Here is a 19,723-nt window from a genome sequence, read left to right as displayed (position 1 = left end):
ATCCAGTTTCTCTCTGTCCTCACATGTGACTCCAGGCGTTGGATCATTGTGGAAAGTAATGAGATTTTATGATCCTGTCTGTCTTCTGGTTCACGCTTCCAGTAGCTTCTCGGCGTAACAACATGGTAGGAACTTTATTTTAATTTCCTCGTGTGTTAGAAGGGACTGAGAGGAAGGAAGGGGGCTTCTTTTTTTCCAGATAGACTTTAAATGAATGAAAAGAAAGTGATTGGTGCTGCTTATTTGGGTTTCATGCTTATGAGTAAATATTAATAAAGAAGCATGCTTCATTGCTGGATACATTTCAGAAAATTCCAATAAAGAAAAGCAAAGATTAAATGCAATATATTTTATTTTTTCAGCCTCTACTTTGACCTGATCTTCAGTCTGAATGTGTTATGTTTAACTCTTTAATGCCAGTTGTTTCTGAAACCACTCCTAGTCTTCATCCATTCTATTTATTTGCATTTATGTATTTATTTACATTTATTTTATTGATTTGCTTTATTCACTTTTTATTTAATTTATTTAGTTATACATCATTTATTATTTATCTGCATTTATTGGAATTTTTAATTGTACATAATATTTCATTGTTGTTATTTCTATCTGTTTTTTCTGTATTTATGTAGCTTTTTGTAACTGTAACTGTAATGTTACGCATTAACAATAGAAGGGGGGGTAACTGGTTGAACTGGGTTTACTGGTTTAACTGGCTGTGTTTATCACTGTTAAATCTTTGGTTTTCTGTTGCAAAATGGCCCATCTGTGTTTTATTCATTCTATAAACTTTTCTCCAGGATTTTAGGGAAAAGTACGGTGGCTGGGAAGTACAAAACAAAAAAAAAATGTCAAAAAACACATTTCAAAATCTAAGAACAAATTATATTTTGAAAATAAATTTACAATATATAAAAAATCATTTCAATTTCAAGAACCAAGTTTAAATTTTAAATAAAATAAATTTTAAAAAAATTCCCTGTTTGAGGAAACAAAAATACAGACAGGCTTTTCATTTTGCCCACATCTCTTATGTATTTCTGACCTCCATCTTGGATTTAAGGTCCACCTTTGCGATCTGGACTGCATTTAGTTCCTTCACTCTAATCTCAGCCTGGCTCTGATGAGCTACCAACCTACCTAGCTATCCCATTGTGCTCCAACATCCCTGTTGCCTAGCAACTGAAGAGTTGTCAAAAGCTCAACAATCAATTCATTTCAATTCTTCTAAAGATTTAGTTAAATTTGTGTTTTGAAACCTAAATGGAGCCAAAAATATAACTGTTCCATGAAACTAAAAACATTACTTTCTAGCTGGTAGAGACTTTATTAGCCAAATAAAATCTGCAAATATCAAATATTTCACAATTTCAATGTCATCAATGTATTTGGCTTTGTCACATTTAAGTTGTACAAATCAAGTAAAATGTAGCGAACTGCTGTTCATTCACCACAGTGTTATAAGAAGTGAATTCTGGGAGAAACAAGGCTGCCAAGAATCTACCGCCAGCAGCCTGGCGGTAGATTGTCAGGTCAATTCAGAGAAGTTTCCAAATGGGACAATGATTGGTGCAGTTACAGAAGCAGTTATATTCTCAATTGAAATATCATAGGATAGAGATGGCTGTATCGATACTCTGAAGTTGATACTTGGATACTTGCCTGTCAAAATATTAAATTCAGAACTTTTCAGTATTTACATACAACTCTAAAACATGTAAATTTGTTTTACTCTGAGAGTTTTAGGCAATAAATTGCACCAGAATCTCAGCTACCACATGACTGTAACCATGACTACAATGTCATAATGACACTATTAATGATGATGAGATTTTTGTTTTGATATTTTACTGGTTTAATGCAAGTTATTCCATATTATGTTATATTTATTGTACTATATGTACATAAGATTCTAAAAGTTTCCATTGATAAAATGTGAGTTATCTTATATTAATTTGTAGTTTAATTATTTTGACCATTTCAAAATGTTTTTTAAAATGTACTCATCAGTATAATTTGTTTTAAAAGTATTTCTTTCACGTCTGGATGTTCTTGAGTTTTATTTATATTCTATACTGCCCTTGCACTAAAGATATTAATTTACACTTTACAAACAAATTTTTCCTTTAAGGGCAAAACGTACTAATATCAATATCGGTATCAATATTGCTGAAATATTACTATAGACTAATGGTATTGTGTTGATGGGAAACATTTTGGAATCGCCCATCCCGAGTGTAGAAGACTGAAGCAGTAACACAAATTCCATAGAGGAAGAGTAGTAGTAGAATAGAAAGATAAAAAGTCTGGTTAAGGGGAAATTCTCTTTCTTTGACCAAAGGCTGTGCTTTTAATAATGAATTTACCAAAAAAAAAAAAAAAAAGATGTTCAAAATAAGTAATAAATGTGCCATTTTGAGCTAGCACATGTTGGTGGAGTTTATAGGTTTGGCCAAATGACTGTCACAACTCGACAAACAACAAGCCTATTTACTCATTGGTCAGATGCACTTGCACTAACTGAAGAAGCACGACTAGCCTTTAGCTTAAAGAACCTTTGAGCCTAAAAACAGCATCACAAAGCTGCAAACATTAATCTTTGTGTCATGTCTTGTTTCATGTGTTGTCTGTTCCAGATTCCTGTTTTCTTTTGTAGTTTTTCCCTGTTTAGCTCCCTTGTGTTGTTTCCTGTGTAGCCTTTGCTCCTGTTAGTTAGTTTCACCTGGTTTTGTTAGTTTGTTCATTACACCGTGTTTGGTTTTTGTCTGTATTTATCCCCCTCGGTTTCACTTCTGTTGGCTGGTCCATTGTGTTTACTGTTAGCCTCCTGTGTCTGCTTGCCTCCAGTAAAGTTACCTTTTGGAATAAAACTTCTAGTTTCTGCATTTCTGGCTCCTGTCTCAGCATTTTGGGTGCACGCCATGGTAAGACTTTGGCTAAGTCTCAATTCTATCTTTTACCCCTAGCCCTAGCCCTAGTCCTATCCCTCGGCCCCCCAGTAGAGGGGTAAGTGTCAAGTGGTGAAAATGTTCCCCTAAGAAATGGGAAGCCACACTATGTGTGATAATATTTTAATCTAACATTTCTCCTTTGCTTATAAAACGCTGCAGCCTCAGTTAAACTGCAACCGTTTCACTTTGAAGAGGCCAGATGATCAGCTGCAGCTTCCTCGGTCAAGCCGGAGCAAAAGCCAACCTGCATGGCTATATATATTTAGCCCAGAGAAAATAAAGGGCTCATTCTCTTTTCCCATGCCCCTCAACATCAACATCCTGTGTGGAGTGGTTGTGCGTTCCTCTCAGAGGCTTCCTCTTGTTTTTTGTAATTGCTGCTGTTTTGAACTCTCGGTTTCTGCCTCGGGGCACTGAAACAAACCATGTGAGAAATTGTGTTCTTAGCTTTTGTCAGGCACTTTTCCCCATTGATGATTTAAGCTTGGTTAAAGAATCAAACTGGATGAGGAAATTACAAAGAATTGGGAGGTTTTCCAAATGTAGCTGCTTTTTACAGTCTATTTTTAAAAAGAAATGATATACAAGGTGAAATCCCAAGTTTCAGATTATGATGTCATTGAATCCTGTTTGCCATTTAGAGAATCTGAATTCCTTCTTTCTCTGTAAGTCCTCAAGAACCAGCTGAAGCCATAGACTGTATTTAAAAGATGGATGGACGGTCTGTGATGTGACCTGTAGGTTTCTAAAAACGTGAACTGAAGCTTGTTGGGCGGTTCCCACAGTCGCCCTCTTGGCAGCATAACGTGTGTTGTCTCTACCTGAGAGTTAGAGCTGAGAGAGGGGGGTGTGAGGGTGGGGTGGATGATTGACACCTATTAAACTCCGATCAGCCCGTAGGTAAGCGCTAACTGAGCTAACAGAAGCTAGCCAGCTAATGGGGATAGGTGGGCTAAAGCTAAATCATGCAAGGAACCGGCTAAAAACTGTGGTTGCTTTACATCCTGCCTTCTTGCAGTGGGATATCATCTACCTGTCAATCAAAAAATATTATGCAGACTTATAACGGGAAATAATGTCTAAACAGATAAGTTATTAAAAAAAATTCACATCCCCCACAGATGTCAAGAAGGTAAGCCTGAGCTATTAAAGCTAACATTTTTTTTTTTTTTTGTACCAGGCTGTAAATGTTTATTTTTGCTGTGAAGTTGGTCTTTTTAACATGGGAGCCTATAGGGATTTGCCCTGTTTTGGAGCCCCAAGTGGATGAGGGAAGAACTACAATTTTTCCACTATTAATTGCCAGAGGTTGCTGCTTGGCTGAAGCTCTCGAGAGCAGCAAGACATCTATTGCAGAGTTTACAGAGCTAAAAAGAGCAGATCACAGAACCTGATTTGAGGATTGCAGTGAGAGCAGCACCCAGGAGGATTTTAAGGTTTGGTCAGGAATTTCCTACAGATCTGTGTGTGTAAGAGTTTCCATGAAAAATTAGGAAGTTATTGGGCTTCTCCTCTCAAGCCAGAGGATGTATGAAATCATTGCTTGGAGGAAATTTATGATTAAAATCTCAAGATAAGATCTTATCCTTCCATGTTGAGATCATTCAGCTACAGAACTGGAATTTTCTGCTTTGGCTCGCCTGTACGGTCACACTTTTTATTTTATAGCTTCCACTTTTTTGTCTTTTCAATGAAAAATGAAATCGTATCATACCTCTTTTCAGACAAATACAAGAGTTTTCTTTACATTCTGCAACATGCACAACGTACGGGGGCATGAATGTGTTTACTGTTTAAACATGATGTATTAAACAAGCAACCATTAGGTGCTTTTCCATTACACCTAGAATTGTGCAAAAATGAAATATTGCAATAAAAAAAAAAGCTCACTGAAACACCTACATTTAGAAAAAAGACTGAAATATCGCTGAAAAGTTTTTACGCGCTCATGAGGTGGTTTTTCAGAAGTTTTGAGAAATATATCACAAAAGTGTTATGGAAACACTTTTTTTGCATTTATGTGTCACCTGACATAATGTGGGGGGTGCAAATCGTAATTGTTGTTTATCGAAACTGACAAATATAGCTTTTATTTTGTGAAAAATGTAATGGAATCGCAGCTACTATGTTGTTAGCATTGTGATGTGTACCTACCTTTCCATTTAGTGCCCAAATGATCTGCAGCAATGGAAAGGATATTCAGAATTATTTGATTTAGCATTTCACAGTTGAATACATGATGACAAGGGACGGTTATGGCTTCATTGTTAGCGTGGCTCTTGAATGTGTATGACTGCTTTTCAACACTTGCTAACTCAGCTAGCTCACCAACAGTGTTAGTTTCGTCAGTGTTGATGGTTTTTCTTGAGGGGACTGTAAATTCAGGTTCCATCAAACTTTAAAAACCTTCACCTTCCTCTGACAGGAGGCTTTGATTTTTAGATAATCACTGTGTGATTATTGTGATTATTAAGAGTTTATTTCCACTATTTGTTCTTCACATCAGAAAAGCAGTATCCTTCCTCTGTGTCAAGCAACAATGGGCCCTAAATGTGAGTATAGCTGCCAAAACTCAATCACATGACCATCAAGATGGCTTTCTATATCAGAACTACTTCTGGCCCAGAAAATATTTGCCAGAAACCACGTCCACGCTCACAACTGATATCTGGACCACATGTGGCCCACAAGAGACTCACTATTATCTAAGCCAGGCTGGAAATTCACATCTAGTCCAATTTTGGCCCACACAAACTTTCCAGTGCTGTAACTGAACTATAAGTACCAAAAGATTCAGCACAAACATGTCTGCTATCTACGATGATGATAGGTGTTAACGCTAACCACCTACTTCTAATTAGTAGATTGACTTTCTGTTGGATACTTTTCTCTCACTTCCCTGCATAGTTTTACTCATGATGCGCTATCTTACCTGGCAGAGCTGAACATGTGCCATTTCCCCAGTGACACACCCCTTATCAACAGCTAATTTAGCATCCATCTTGCATCCTGGCTGTACTGTGAGTTCTTCCAGCCAGCGAAAGACAATATTACAATGATTACTGCTTTGTCCCTTTCACTCTTCTTGTATTTCTTTGGTGAATCACCAACGGTGTGGATAAAAAAAAACAGCCAGTGTGTGTACATCCATTTTGTAGCATATATAGTGAAACCCTGTCTGCAGTTTGATTCCAGTTTTCATGGTTACTTCACTGGATAACAAATAGCTTCCACTACTCCGCTGTGATGGAGACTCAGTGAGAATTTTTCAAACATTTCTTGAGTTTTTCTCATCAACATTGAGCCTGAAGTTGATCAGACTGCTGCTGCTGAATTTTTTAATATAAAATATTTTCAAATAAACAATGTTTACCATGACCACATAGTTTGTTTGGTTTTTTTTGGTTTTTTTTTACCTTCCAAGGAGGGTCAAGTTGTCTAAACATGAGAATACATCAGGAGGCTTCAGATAATTGCTACATTCATTGTCCAAAAGTCAATACATGCATTTTCAGAAACTGGTTCATTGTAAAATCCATAAGAAGATGAAAATGATATCCACTATAGCAGCCCACAGTCCAAAGTAAACACCTCAAATACTCATATTTTTTAGGCAGTACTGATAAATGACTGAAAGGCATCAGCTAATGGTCTTCACTATAAAATCAACCATGCTGTAGCTTCTGGCTGCAGACAGTCACAGCAGCATCATTAGATATCTTTTGGCTTCCCGTGGGCAATGAAGCAAAGCTGTAAACACAACACCAACATGTTAGAGATGGGCTTAGATATAAATCTGAGTTTACATGTCTAATATACTAAGAGCACAAATAAAGAAAAGTAAATTAATGATAAAGATGAGAGTAAATTGAAAAAGCATTTCCATTCATTTTTGAAGGAGTTGCACATGGTTAGTGTCCTTAGCTTTGTATGTTTCTTATTTTTCAGACAACTCCCATCCCATCATACATTTTTAAATCAGTTGAAGATTGGAGAGAATGTTTAACAATATTTTGTCCTCTCACTTCTGTTTGATAACCATGCCAATTCATATCGCCTCCTGTTTAATGAAAATAGGAAAAATGAAATATAACTAGTTAGGAAAATAGTGAAAGTTGCCAAAAAGAAACATCTAAAACTTACATTTGAGTAATTTATTTTGACAACATTAAATCCTTTAAAGACTGTATTATTTACCTGTTATTTTTGTAAATATACAACATAACACAATGGTGAAGAACACTACTTGGGGGGGGGGGGCTGTAAAATTTGCCCAAGAATCCCAAAAGACTCTAGAATCACCCCTGCTTATAAGCCAAGAGGCACTTTGTGCATGTTCGATTTCTGGAGCTTTCATAAAAGTGGCATTATCAGGAATGGCAGGGTAACAGGTTGGACATTTTGGGATTATTTGCTGCCCAACAGTTTCACACCACACAACTTTTTTTTCTGAGACCCTGTGAGATATTGCATCCAAGTTTCATTTTGCGCACTGGCTGTTTTAAATTCATTCATTCATTCATTTTCCAAACCGCTTATTCCAATTCAGGGTCGCGGGGAAGCTGGGCAGGGTACACCCTGGACAGCTCGCCAGTCCATCGCAGGGCGCTGTTTTAGATGTTCCAATAACAAAAAAAAACAAAACAAAAAAAAAAAAACAAGCTAACATGATCAGAGGAAGAGAGGAAACTAAAAAGAGAAAGTTGCAGAGGAATACAGAGAGAGTCAAGATAACACTATTTTACTGGCTGTGGAAAGCTCAGAGTACAGGTAGGATGCTCGGTGGAAGCTAAATCAATGACAAAATCTGTGAAAATTCTGTCAGGTGCCTTAAAGACATCTTTGTAAAATGAAAAGCTGATTGGTTTCATCAGGCTTAATGAATCAGAGTATAATTCACACAGCAATGAAAGTTCATGTCATAATATGTGTAATGATGTTACCTTAAGCTGAACTCAGCTCTCAAGGCCACGTTTACATCGGGTGGCAGAGATGAACTGGGGAAAGTTCACACACTCACTGAACGCACACACTTACACACACTCACACTCACTGTTACAGACACACTCTTCTATCTTTCACCGCCTTCTCCGGACCTTGCCCCTCCCTCCACTCACGGATGGCGAGTTGGATGGACGCGCTGCTGGGCTGACTGTGACCTCACCTGGCTGTCTGGGAGACCCCACCCCTCCCACTCCCACTTTGTGCCTATTGTCTGAATTTGTGCTTATATGTATGTGAGGTGTTTTTTTGTCTCTCCAGACTGCGCCCCCATGAGGTACAGTCTGGTCATACCTGTTTTTTGCCCTTCACCCTCAACTCTAAAGTACCTCTGTTCTCCTCTGTTAAAGACGGCGCCAGATAAAGCCGGCAGCGGGGCCTCAGTTAATGACCTGTGTTTTCAATATTCTCTGTACGTCTTTAAAAAACCTGGGGCGGGTTGTTTCTGGAACTCTGAGTTTCCCCTCGGAGATAAATAAAGTATCTTTGATTTGATTTGATTTAAACATGGGTGGGCAACTGTGAGGGTCTAAATCACAGGTGTCAAACTCCAGTCCTCGAGGGCCAGTATCCTGCAGGTTTTTGTTGTCTCCATGCTCCAACACACCTCACAAGTTCATAATTATGTTGACAAGAAGCTGCTGGGTCCATTTGATTTGAATCAGCTGTGTTGAAAGAGGGAAACAACAAAAATCTGCTGGATACCGGCCCTCCAGGACTGGAGTTTGACACCCCTGGTCTAAATCCTGCAGGTGTTTGGAGTTTGCCTGCTGCAACACACCTGACTCAAATCGATGGCTAATTAGCATCTAGCTAGCACAGAGTTGAATGTCAAGCTCTGCACCAGTCTGCTAATTAATTCCAGCAGGCAAGCAGGGAGCAGCAGGGAAACTCCAAACACTTGCAGGACTGCGGCTCCCCAGGACCAGAGTTTACCCCCCCCCCCCCCCCCCCCCCCCCATACACACACACACACACACACACACACACACACACACACACACACACACACACACACACACAACCTGAAGGAAGCATGTACAGTAAAAAGACTTGGTCCAAGTACAGAACCCTGAGCAACTCCATGACTTACTCTGGTGAGTAAAGTGGATTTCTTTTCATTACCACCCTTAAATCTATCAGATAAATATAACTTAAACCAGTCTAATGCAGCTTTCTTGATGCCAAAAACATGTTCAATGGTCTTTTACAGAATGTTGGAATCAGTAATGTTTTTTTCTTCATTTACACTTTGATATAAAACAACACGCATCATGTAGCAGCATCTCTACTTATAAGACAACTACAGCAAATGTGGCATGTCCAGCTTGTGTTTGCTGGTAAAGAAACCGCTTTGACCATGAAACTACTTTGATTCAAGAAAAAATTGAATTTGGTTTAAACAAGAACAATAAGTTGCTTCACTGAGGCGATAACCGTCTGACAGAAGTAATGATTCATTTTTACAGCAAGTGGCACAACTGCGGCCTGTTCGTTGTGTTGAGCACAAATCAAGTTAACAAATTTAACTACCTCATGATATAAATCATAAAAGTGTTACAGCAGCAAGAGACTGAAAATAAAAGGTTCTGGTTACGGTTTGGTTTAACTGGGGTATCCATCCGCCCCCATTAACTCGCAGTACGGACTTAGGGTCTCTTGTACACCATCATGTTTTCTTGAACATCATAAATGTCAAATGACCTTCTAGATCATGAGAATGGTTTTACTTTAACCCTGTGACGAGTTCTGCAGGTCAAGGAAGCCAGCTGGCTATAAGAGTCTCAGTCATGGGGCTGCTGAACAAGAAACAAGGCTGTGCATGCACCCCAAAGTGGCCAGTACACCCAGTCTTTCATAACAACACCTAACTTCTTATGCACCTCTAATGAGCACTGCAGGCACTGTTGGGTAATGTTGACTGTAAGCATATATTACTTCTGGGCCAGTGCTGTATGTTTATGTCTTACATGACTGCAGGAGGTTACTTGGTAATAAATTTGTAAACAGGAGCGGTAATAAATCGCAGAACAAATTGACCTCTGCTGGTGGTTTATAGAAGACGGCAGTGTCTACAATACACGGGTCAACTGTCAAGAGAGTCATATCTTGTCTGTGCAGTAAACATCCTGCAGAAAACCACCACTGCAGCTTCTGCTGCTCTTGCTGCAAACCGGAGTCAGGAGCAGAGATAGCAAAGAAGCAGCGAGCCCCTTTAATGTTCCACATCAATCGCCTCTTTCCACCCACTCTGCCCTGATGCACTGGAACATGATACGACTCTTTTATCATTCTGCCAATAATCTCCCCTTTTATATATCTGTCCCGTCCTACCCGCCCTCCGCCCCTCAGATGTGTGATTGGAGAGCACCGTCCACGAGTTTGACAATCCTTCTGTCAGATTCAAGCCTGCAGATGTGAGCAGGCTACGCTCTGCTGCATCTAAAGATGAACAGCCAGCGATCCCTGCAGATTAAAAACGACTTTTCCCTTGTAAAGCACACTGCAGTCATTTGTGTGCTCAGAGCAGTGCCTGAATTAAATGGTTTTATAGTGGTGGAGGCTCCTGGGGTTTGCTGATAAGGTGGAGTGAGCATTTATCTGTATTTATCCATTTAGTAGATCATATTTCACCAGATGAATAACACCATTATTTGGGAGGTGAGAACTGCTGAAAAGCAAAATGAGAATTTGATGGCAATAGCGTTCCCTCCTGCATGAGCCGTCATGAATCCAGGATTTACATTATTGATATATTACTGGATCTGCAAACTTGTGGAGCTGCTCTGGCTTTATATAAACTTTAATGACACTGCAGCAATATCTTATTATAGACCTCTCTACTCAGTGTTCCCTTTATCAAGGAGAAACAAAGCTCTCACTTCGCTCAGTCTTTTGGATCCTCAACTGTTTATCTCTCTATCTTTACCCCAAATGGATGTAGCTCCATGTGCTGTGGCTGAATCACTGATAACAGATTGTTGCCATGCAACATCCTTACAGGGCTCTGATAGCGTTATCACACTTTAGAGAAAGTGCGAAACTATTAATCACGAACTTTGTGAAATTAACAGGTTGGAGATGCAGTGAGCTGTGAGGACAAACAGCACTGATCATAAGGAAAATAAAGAATTTTTGTAAAATCCAAGACTTTTTTTTGACCTCTTCATCACAAGGCTCATTCACCATAGCCATGATAGATAAGTCTTTGCAAGAGGATTGGAGCCCAATTTTATTCTGGAATGCGTCTGAAAGCTACAAAAGTAAAGCTGAGTAGTTCTCCACATGTTTAATACACAGGTATATATCTCAGGAAACCATTGGACACGATGTCTGTGATGGATACCAATTTATATACAAATGATATTTTCATATTCTTCTAATGACAGAAGCCAGCAGCTGTGAGCTCTCCTAAACCCACGGAGGAAACTGATGGGCCTCCTCTTCCCTCGGGATGGAGCAGCTACACCTCCCCTGAGGGTCTGAAGTACTACGTCAACAGCTCCAGTAAAGGTGAGGCTCACTGCTGGTGTTCATATTAGATGAGAAGATAAATACTTTTCAGTATGTTCCTCTATAGTAAAACATGTCATCTCTTAATTGCACATTTTTCCTGTGTCCTTTGTTCCTGGTTTCCTGTTTTTTTTTTTTGTTTTTTTTTTGTTGTTCCTGTTTTGCCTTTGTCTGTGTTCAGTAGTTCACCTGGGTTCGTTCAGTTAACCTGTTTCACCTGTGACTCATTGTGTTCTGTGTATTTATACACCTCAGTTTTTGTCTTGAGTTGCTAGATTATTGCGTTAGTCCCCTGTGTTCTTCTGTTCATATTAAATCAGTCTTAAATCTGCATCCCAGTTTTCCCATCTCTGTGTTTGGGTCCACACCTTCACCGCCACGGTATACTGCAGAAATACACTGCAACAATGGATGCAGTGTGAACAACAGACGAGGCAGAGGGTTGTTAATATATACCCACAATGCAATGCTACGTCAAATGCAGGAAGTGACCTTTTTTGTCATCCACTTCCTGCATTTGGTCCTCTTGCAGCAGAATGAGATCTGTGTTTGTTGGCGGACTGAGTCCAAATCAGAATTTGTTTGGCGCATTTGCATTTCCCCAAACGAAGCGGACTTTCCAACCAAACAGACTTTAATTTGAATAAAAAAAGGTGGATTTGAATGTGTCCTAAGAAAAGCAACATTAGTTTATTGGCTGCATTGTAGGTAACTACAGTTAAAATCCAGTCAGTATTATTATCCCTTCTGTTTTAGTGTGAAACGTTTTAAACCAGGAATCTTTGCTAACTACTTCAGGTGAGCCAACTTTTTAATGAGACAGATGCTGCTTTGGTAAAGCATTTCTATATCTATATGTGATAGTTGGGTAGTTTATTTCTAAAGCAGCCAACAGGGTTTTTTTTTTGTTCAGGATGAAAACTCTACAAAGGGCGTTTGTAACTTGTTTGGCTTCATACTTTACAAAATTAGATGATGATATTTTCATTCATAAAACACACTGTGGTCTCTTCATTACCCACCATTGATTATTATTCTTACTTGACTTCTGTGCTGTTGCCCACGAGCTCTTGGAGAGGGGCGATACCGCTGGCCAACTGAGGTCATCAGTGCAGGTATTTCCACCAGCAAACGCCAACACCCAACAAGCAAGTCATTGCCTTTGTTAGGGCTGGGGAGAAGCCACAGCAGTACTGGAGCCAATCAGGGGGACTGCTGGCATCAGCTCGGGACTGGCAGCTGACGATCAACCTGGAGAGACAGCTTAAGTTCCCAGAGAACATCACTGAGAACACACTCAGGCCAGACATAGTTCTGGTGTCTAAAACAACAAAGGAAGTGGTCCTGCTGAAGCTGACTGTACCTTTGGAAACAGGATGGTAGAAGCCTTTGAGAGGAAGAGAGCTGTGACAGAGGGCCCTTTCACGCACACTGCTGACCAACGCCTCACATATGCTCCCACGTACACACCTCTGTGCTTACCTGACTGCTGCCTCCAGGACCAGCACGCCACCCACAACACACCCACAATAACGCTAGCAGCCCCATCCCCACATTCTACCCATTGCTAGCAGATTATTAGGGGTGCACACTTAGTCGTCTTCCTACCAATATAAAGAATAGGTTGCTTTCTTACCATGTGTCGCAATGTCCTTTGGTAGTTGGGGTAAACCGAGGCAACGTTCATGTCGCGCTTAAGGCACAGATGTGTGTCACAATGCTGCAGTGATGTCATGGGACGTTATGGAATGCTGCATCCCTTCTAATTATCCTGTTTATTTTTTCCTGTGAAATGCAGAATATTATGATGTTGGGTTTGTTTAAATGTACATAATTTATGGGATGTATCGGCTGATATGAGTTTCCTCCGCAGGGTGGCAGGGCTCGCCCTTAGAGATAAGGTGAGGAGCTTGGTCATCTGGAGGGGCTCAGAGTAGAGCCGCTGCTCCTCCGCATCGAGAGGAACTAGTTGAGGTGGCTCGGGCATCTGGTCAGGATGCCTCCTGGACCTCCCTGGTGAGGTGTTCCAGGCACGTCCCTCTGGAAGGAGACCCCGGGGAAGACCCAGGACATGCTGGAGGGATTGTATATCTCGGGGAAAGGGAAGTCCGGGCTTCCCAGCTTAGGCTGCTGCTCCCGCAACCCGGCAGAAGATGGATTGATGTATGGATGGATGGATGAATGAATGAATGGATGGACAAATGGAACTTAAAAATACCCTATTATCCAGGGTAATTGGGAAGCTTCCTGTAGTGGGAGGAGCTTTAGATTTATAAGGAACTCATTCTGAGCTAAACAATGTGGAGAGTAGGAGTTGGATTGAGATTGCAAAGCTGGTATTTAGAAAACCATTGGTGGCATAACATTGTATATATTGTATATAATATACATATTTGGCTGGGTCACTGTATATATTACTGCACTGTGGAGGAGAAACCACAAACCTCCTTAAAAAAGCCATGACTTCACCATCATCTTTGGTAAAGAGCACAGAACCTTGTGACTAATATGAGGAGCTGGCAAGCGAATGCCAGAGTGGGGAATGGGAGAGCTGGCGTAATCCCATCGAGGTTGGGTACAGAGGGTTTGCTGGCCTGTTCCTCATGAGGGCCCTTAAGATGTTAGGAGTAAATGGGCTTTAAAAGGGGAAAGCCATCGAAAACATCACAGATGCAGCAGAGAAAGCATCGAGAGGACTGTGTATGAAGCGGGGGGACCCGTGGTTACAGGCTACTTAGACACAGCTTGGGTTTGATCAACCCTGGTTGGGTCACCTCAGCAACGGTGTCTGTTGTGAGACCCGAAACACCCAATGAACCTGGTATACAACACTGATGATGTACCATTACCTGGTCAAGCAAGGGCAAAAATGCTCCATCATATGTTCATCTCTCTTTTTTTTACTTTTTTTTTTTTTTTACTACTTGAAGTCTCTCTTGTTGATACATCATCATTTCTCATTGGTGCTTTTAGTTTTATTTAGCCTTGCTGCCCTACCTGGGGGCCCTGCTCCTCAGTCACCACTACACCACTACATGAGAAGTTCAGGACTGCAGTTACTGTTAATGTCTTCTAAAAGCAGCGTACGGCTGAACTTTTTATGAACATTATATATATATATATATATATATATATATATATATATATATATATATATAATTTTTTTTTTTTTTTTTTTTTTTTTTTAAACTTTTTAAGTGCAGTGTTACCTTCTTCGGCATAGCTCCCTCTGCGGGATTGTCCCACTTGGCGCAGTTGGTGGGGTCCTGCACTGCAGCCCTGGCTGTAGTGTGGACTACTGCCTGCCCTGATCTGGGCGGTTCCTGTGGTTACGCCCTCTGTGGCCCTTGGTGAGGCAACTTCTGGTGTGGAGAGATTACCGAGATGTCCTCACCTCAGCGTCACTCCAGACGTTTTACCTCTGATGTTTATCTCCAATTATGTTTTTATATTGTTGTTCCAGTTAAAGAGGCAGAGTCGAGAGGTTATAGCTTATGTTTGTGCAAAGTGGGGGGCGGGGGTGTATTAAACGTTAAGCTTGCGGTTTCAGTGGGACTCAGAATAAACGCAGAAGGATCCATTTAGAAGCAGAGTGTTTCAGACTGGTAACAGGATCTCCATCTGAACAAAGCTAACCATGAAAATCAACAATCAATCTCCAGTAAAACGTCCAAAATATGACAGAACACAGTGTTTTTAGTCAACACAGTAAAAATCAGTTTAGTTAAAGTAGACTACTTGTGCCCCCGGGCTGTTCTGAGTGGCTTTATTTCCAAAGTGCTGATTTGGTTGGTTTACTGCATTCGTTCAGCTCTCAGCACCTTAGCACACTGAACTGAGGACTCATTATCATTCCTGCCCCATCATCGCGTCTCATCAAGCCTGTAGATTCGATCCACTTTAATCTGATTATCTTAAATGTGCAAGCACTTGAGGGCCGACCGGCTCTGCCGGCACCTCAGCAGTGGAGGGATGTTTCTGTTGTTCATCCTGCGCTCTAATGCGCTGCTCTCTTACAAGACCTCGAATATCTGCAGAGCGTCAAAGGCAGGCGACCTTTTACAAACATCTGCTGCGGCCTGTGTGTGTTTTACACCTCATTTAAGAAGGAATCTGGAGAGGAAAGGACAGACTCCCATGAGAGGAACCGAGGCTGCAACAACAACAACAACTCTGGCACTGATCACACTTTGCCTCACAGCAGAAACACAAACACATCAAACGCACGCTGAGCTATTTTTACATTCAGAAGCCACATGCTGCAGCAGTTACTTTTCATGTTGTTGTGTCATGTCAGTGTACGGAGCTTCAAAAAGCTGCAGCTCAGCGTGTGCATGCGGTGGATAAAGATATCAGTGTGTTTATTAGAAAGCTGCTTCTTTTATTTAACAGAGAAGGTGCATAAAAGCAGCTGATAGAAATATTTGTTCTTAATCCTGTTGAAGCTGCAGATGCAACAGTGGGATTTTGAATAACGAGAAGGGAGAAGTCTAGAAACCGTTGCTATGGTGTGTTTACTGATACACAGCAAAATTATTAAAAACCTTTTGTGTGTTTTGTAGGCACATGCCTACTATGGTCTTTTCCACATGTATGCAGTATAGACTGTATAACAAGAGATAGACGGAGCCTCCGTGACGTCACCCATGGGTTTCTGAAAAAAATAAATTAAAGCTCGGTGGGCGGTTCCTACCATCGCCATATTTGTAGGGGCATGCGTGTCGTCTCACCCGGAAATACAAATATGGGCAAAGAGGTGGAGCACAAAGGGCGGCTGTGAGCATCATGGTGGATGATTGACATCGAGCGAACTCCAAGCCTTCTGTAGCTAAGAGCTAACCGAGCTAACCTGGAGATAATGGGAGCTAACCAGCTAACAGAGGTTAGCAGGCTAAAGTCATGTTGTTAACCGGCTAAAAACTGCGGTTGTTCTACAATCTTCTTACTTGAAGCGGGAGATCGGGTACCTGTCAATCAAAAGGACACGCCCCTAAATATGTTGAATTTTGAGATTAAATTACTTCTAAGCAGAAGAGTTAGAAAAAATTCACTCCCCTCACAGTTGTCATGAACATGACCTATTAAACCTAAAATGGTTTCTTGTACCAGGTTGTAAACATGTTTATTTCTACTGTAAAATTGGTCTTTTTAACATGGGACTCTATGGGGATTTGCTCTGTTTTGGAGCCCCTAGTGGATGAGGGGGGGGGGGGACTGCAATTTTGGCACTTCCACATAAGCTTCACCTATTACCGCCGGAGGTTGCTGCTTTCTTGGGCCATACTCAAACCCTTCAACACAAACACGCTTTCCATGGGCACTAGTGTTGTAGTGTTGGTATTGAAAGAGATTTGGAATTGCTTAATTATGTCTCCAGACATGAAATTTTGCCGTTTGGAGTGACTGTGAATCAGTTATATACGAAGAAGAACCAAGACGTCCAACCTGGCGTAGAACATTGATGTCTTAGTTTCATAACATAATTAATATTTTGTGGTTAATTTTCTATTTATTTATCTTTTGATAGGGGACTTGGCATATGTCTGCCTTGGTTGATATCCATATCGTTAATTAAGAGATGGGCAAAACTGATACATCAAATATTTGTAAAAACAAAGAAAAAGCCAGTGTTAACCATCTCTAGTCTAAGTTTATTTTAGATGAAAGTCTGCATGTAAAACTTGCCCACGCAGCTACAGTATATCTGTTACCGATGCTCTGTGAAAGTCTGCCACATTTTCTTTTATTGCTGTCATCATTCCTGTTTATATCCTTCTAGAAACAACATGGCAGCGTCCCTCCTCGTCAGCCGAGGCCCCGCAGAGACCGCTGGCACCACGCATCTCCTCACCATATGGTAAAACCCCGGCCTTACTTCTCAGCCGCCCATTTTTGGACACAGATTTCAGAGGCAGAAATGTGAACTAAACAGCAACACAAAAATGCACAAAATGAAAAGAGCAAGAAAAGCAGTTTTATTGGGATTTTCAGATAAAGAATAACTAAAGAAAAAACAAAAAAAACAGCAGCGCTGCTATTTTATGTTATTTCTGCAGTTAGTTTAGAAGTATTTCCATTCATGACGGCTGTTTTCTTTGGAGCTTCAAGCCAGGACTTAAATTTTCCACATTAATGCAGTCAGTCAGATTCAGGCTTTTATAGCAATCATTCATCATCAGCACTAATCTGCTTATTACGCTGCGACCAGCTTCCTTCAGCTCAATGTGACACAACAGCCTTCATTCTGCATTTCCATGAGATTCACCTCAGTTTTCCCAAACAAAACCTTCCACAAATCCCCCCTAATACATTTCTCTGCTACATAATTACCAAGGAGGAAATCCTACTTTCTTAATGAGAGGCTTATTATGCTTCATCACTGCCAGCGTCCTCACTGACTCGTCGCCATCCAGGCAGATAGCAGATGGTTTTCCTCTTCCTGCTGGCATGCGGCCCAAACACACTTGGAGGAAGAATGAGCAGGGAGGCAGTCAGCTGCAGGGGGTTTGTCAGCATTTAACCAGACAAGTGCAGTCCTCCTCAGAGAGGAAGAGGTTTTGATGTGGGCCAGGTTCAGACAAGAGCTGCCCGCATGCGTGGTTCAACCTCCGAACAGGAAACGTGGGATCTGACCGGCTGGTAGGGACAGAAGGAACGTGGACGCAGTTGGACTGAGTTGCTGAGCAAATGCTGTAACAGCAGAGATGCACAAACATGCAGCTGCTGGTGGAACAGCCTGCTTACCTGCTAAAGTCTGTTTACTGCCTGTTGTTTTCCCTTCAAAACGGCATTTTCCAGAGTCATGGAGTCCGGTTACACCAAGCTCCAGAAATAAACTTGTTCTTTCTTTGATTTTAGTTGCTTGTTGTTATTTAGCAGTTAAGACCCCAGTGGTCCTGGGAGTACAGATCTGATTCGCTTCTTTATCACAGCGAATGTAGGTCAGAGGAAACAGGCAAGATGGCCGACCACTAAGCATTTCACATCCTGTAGCTAATATGTTTCACTCCTGCTGATTTGTTTCAATTCAGCTTCATTCGTACCACGTCAGTTCACAAAAAGGTCTTAAAGACATTACATAACTTTCTGATTTTAAAACTTTGTGTCCCGGACTTGTTTGACGACACAGTGACATCCATCATGTGTATTTCTGGAGCTGTAGCTGCAGCGTCCCGAGGCTGAGAAACCGACACGTTACAGCTTTTACATCCTGGATGCTGCATGACGTTTCACGCTAGAAAAAACACTGACTGTTTTCAAGATACAACGTCTCTGATTAAGCAAAGAAATGCAAGAAAACTGAAAGATGGAAAGAGACAAAAAAGAATAATCGTAAGATCGTCTTCTGCTGGCTGGAGAGAGCTAACAGGTCAGGTTGGATGCAAGATGGATGCCAAATTGGCCGTCGATAGGGAGCACGTGACGGGAAAATCCATCATGATTCACATTAGTTCAGTTTTTGTTCCAGTTGGTGTCCCAGCTACATCACTGAGATCTGTCTTTCGTGTCAAATTTGAAAAAACTGTTTGTATTGATGGTTAATTACTGTAAACATTTTTATTTAAAAAAACATATCCAACTTTTAAAATATTGTAATATCCTTCAGTATTTTAAAAACACCTTTTTTCTCTGATTAGAAATTTAAATTTCCAAATGAGTCCGGAAGGCTTAGAGCAGGGGTGTCAAACTCCAGTCCTCGAGGGCTGATATCCAGCAGGTTTTTGATGATCCCTGCACCAACACAGCTGATTCAAATCAAATGGATCCAGCAGCTTCTTGTCAATCTATTTGTGAATTTCGGTCAGGTGTGTTGGAGCATGGAGACAGCAAAAACCTGCAGGATACCGGCCCTTGACACCTGTGCCTTAGAGGTTTAAATGGTCTTCTGGATTTAGCATGGAGCCGATGAAGAGCAGCTAAACCTGCAGGAAAATTAACTCTCAGAACCCTCCCTGCAGCATTTTGGATCAGCTGGGAGCTTTTCAGGACAGATTCAGGACAGAACGATAATAAAGAATTGCAGAAATCCAACATGGAAGTAACAAACACATGGACTAGTTTTTCTGGTAACACGACAGCATAGATTCATTTTCATTATAAAAATCCAGGCTGAGATATTTTGAAGATCTTTGTCGCATCTGTGACCAAACACATGCTCAGTGAAGAGACGGATGCTGTTGCCAAAGCAACATCTTTCATATTTCCTCTTTATTAGGTGTTTCCTCCACTGAAACACACATAATCCTTAGTTACAAAGA

The 19,723-nt window shown here is 40.9% G+C and overlaps 1 protein-coding gene across 1 annotated transcript in view; it reads left to right on the top strand.

Annotated features, from left to right (window-relative positions):
- gas7a (growth arrest-specific 7a) overlaps positions 1-19,723 on the top strand; it is a 52,820-nt gene continuing 33,097 nt past the window's right edge. The window contains exons 1-3 of the mRNA XM_079252500.1: positions 1-125; positions 11,342-11,465; positions 17,245-17,322. Of these exons, the coding sequence (XP_079108626.1) occupies positions 69-125; positions 11,342-11,465; positions 17,245-17,322 (259 nt within the window). The 5' untranslated portion in view covers positions 1-68. The remainder of the gene's footprint in view (positions 126-11,341; positions 11,466-17,244; positions 17,323-19,723) is intronic.

The sequence above is a fragment of the Telmatherina bonti genome, assembly GCF_933228915.1.
Source record: "Telmatherina bonti genome assembly, chromosome: 14".
Classification (NCBI taxonomy): domain Eukaryota; kingdom Metazoa; phylum Chordata; class Actinopteri; order Atheriniformes; family Telmatherinidae; genus Telmatherina; species Telmatherina bonti.
The sequence above is the reverse complement of the archived record's forward strand: the minus strand, read 5'-3'. Positions and strand labels throughout refer to the sequence as shown.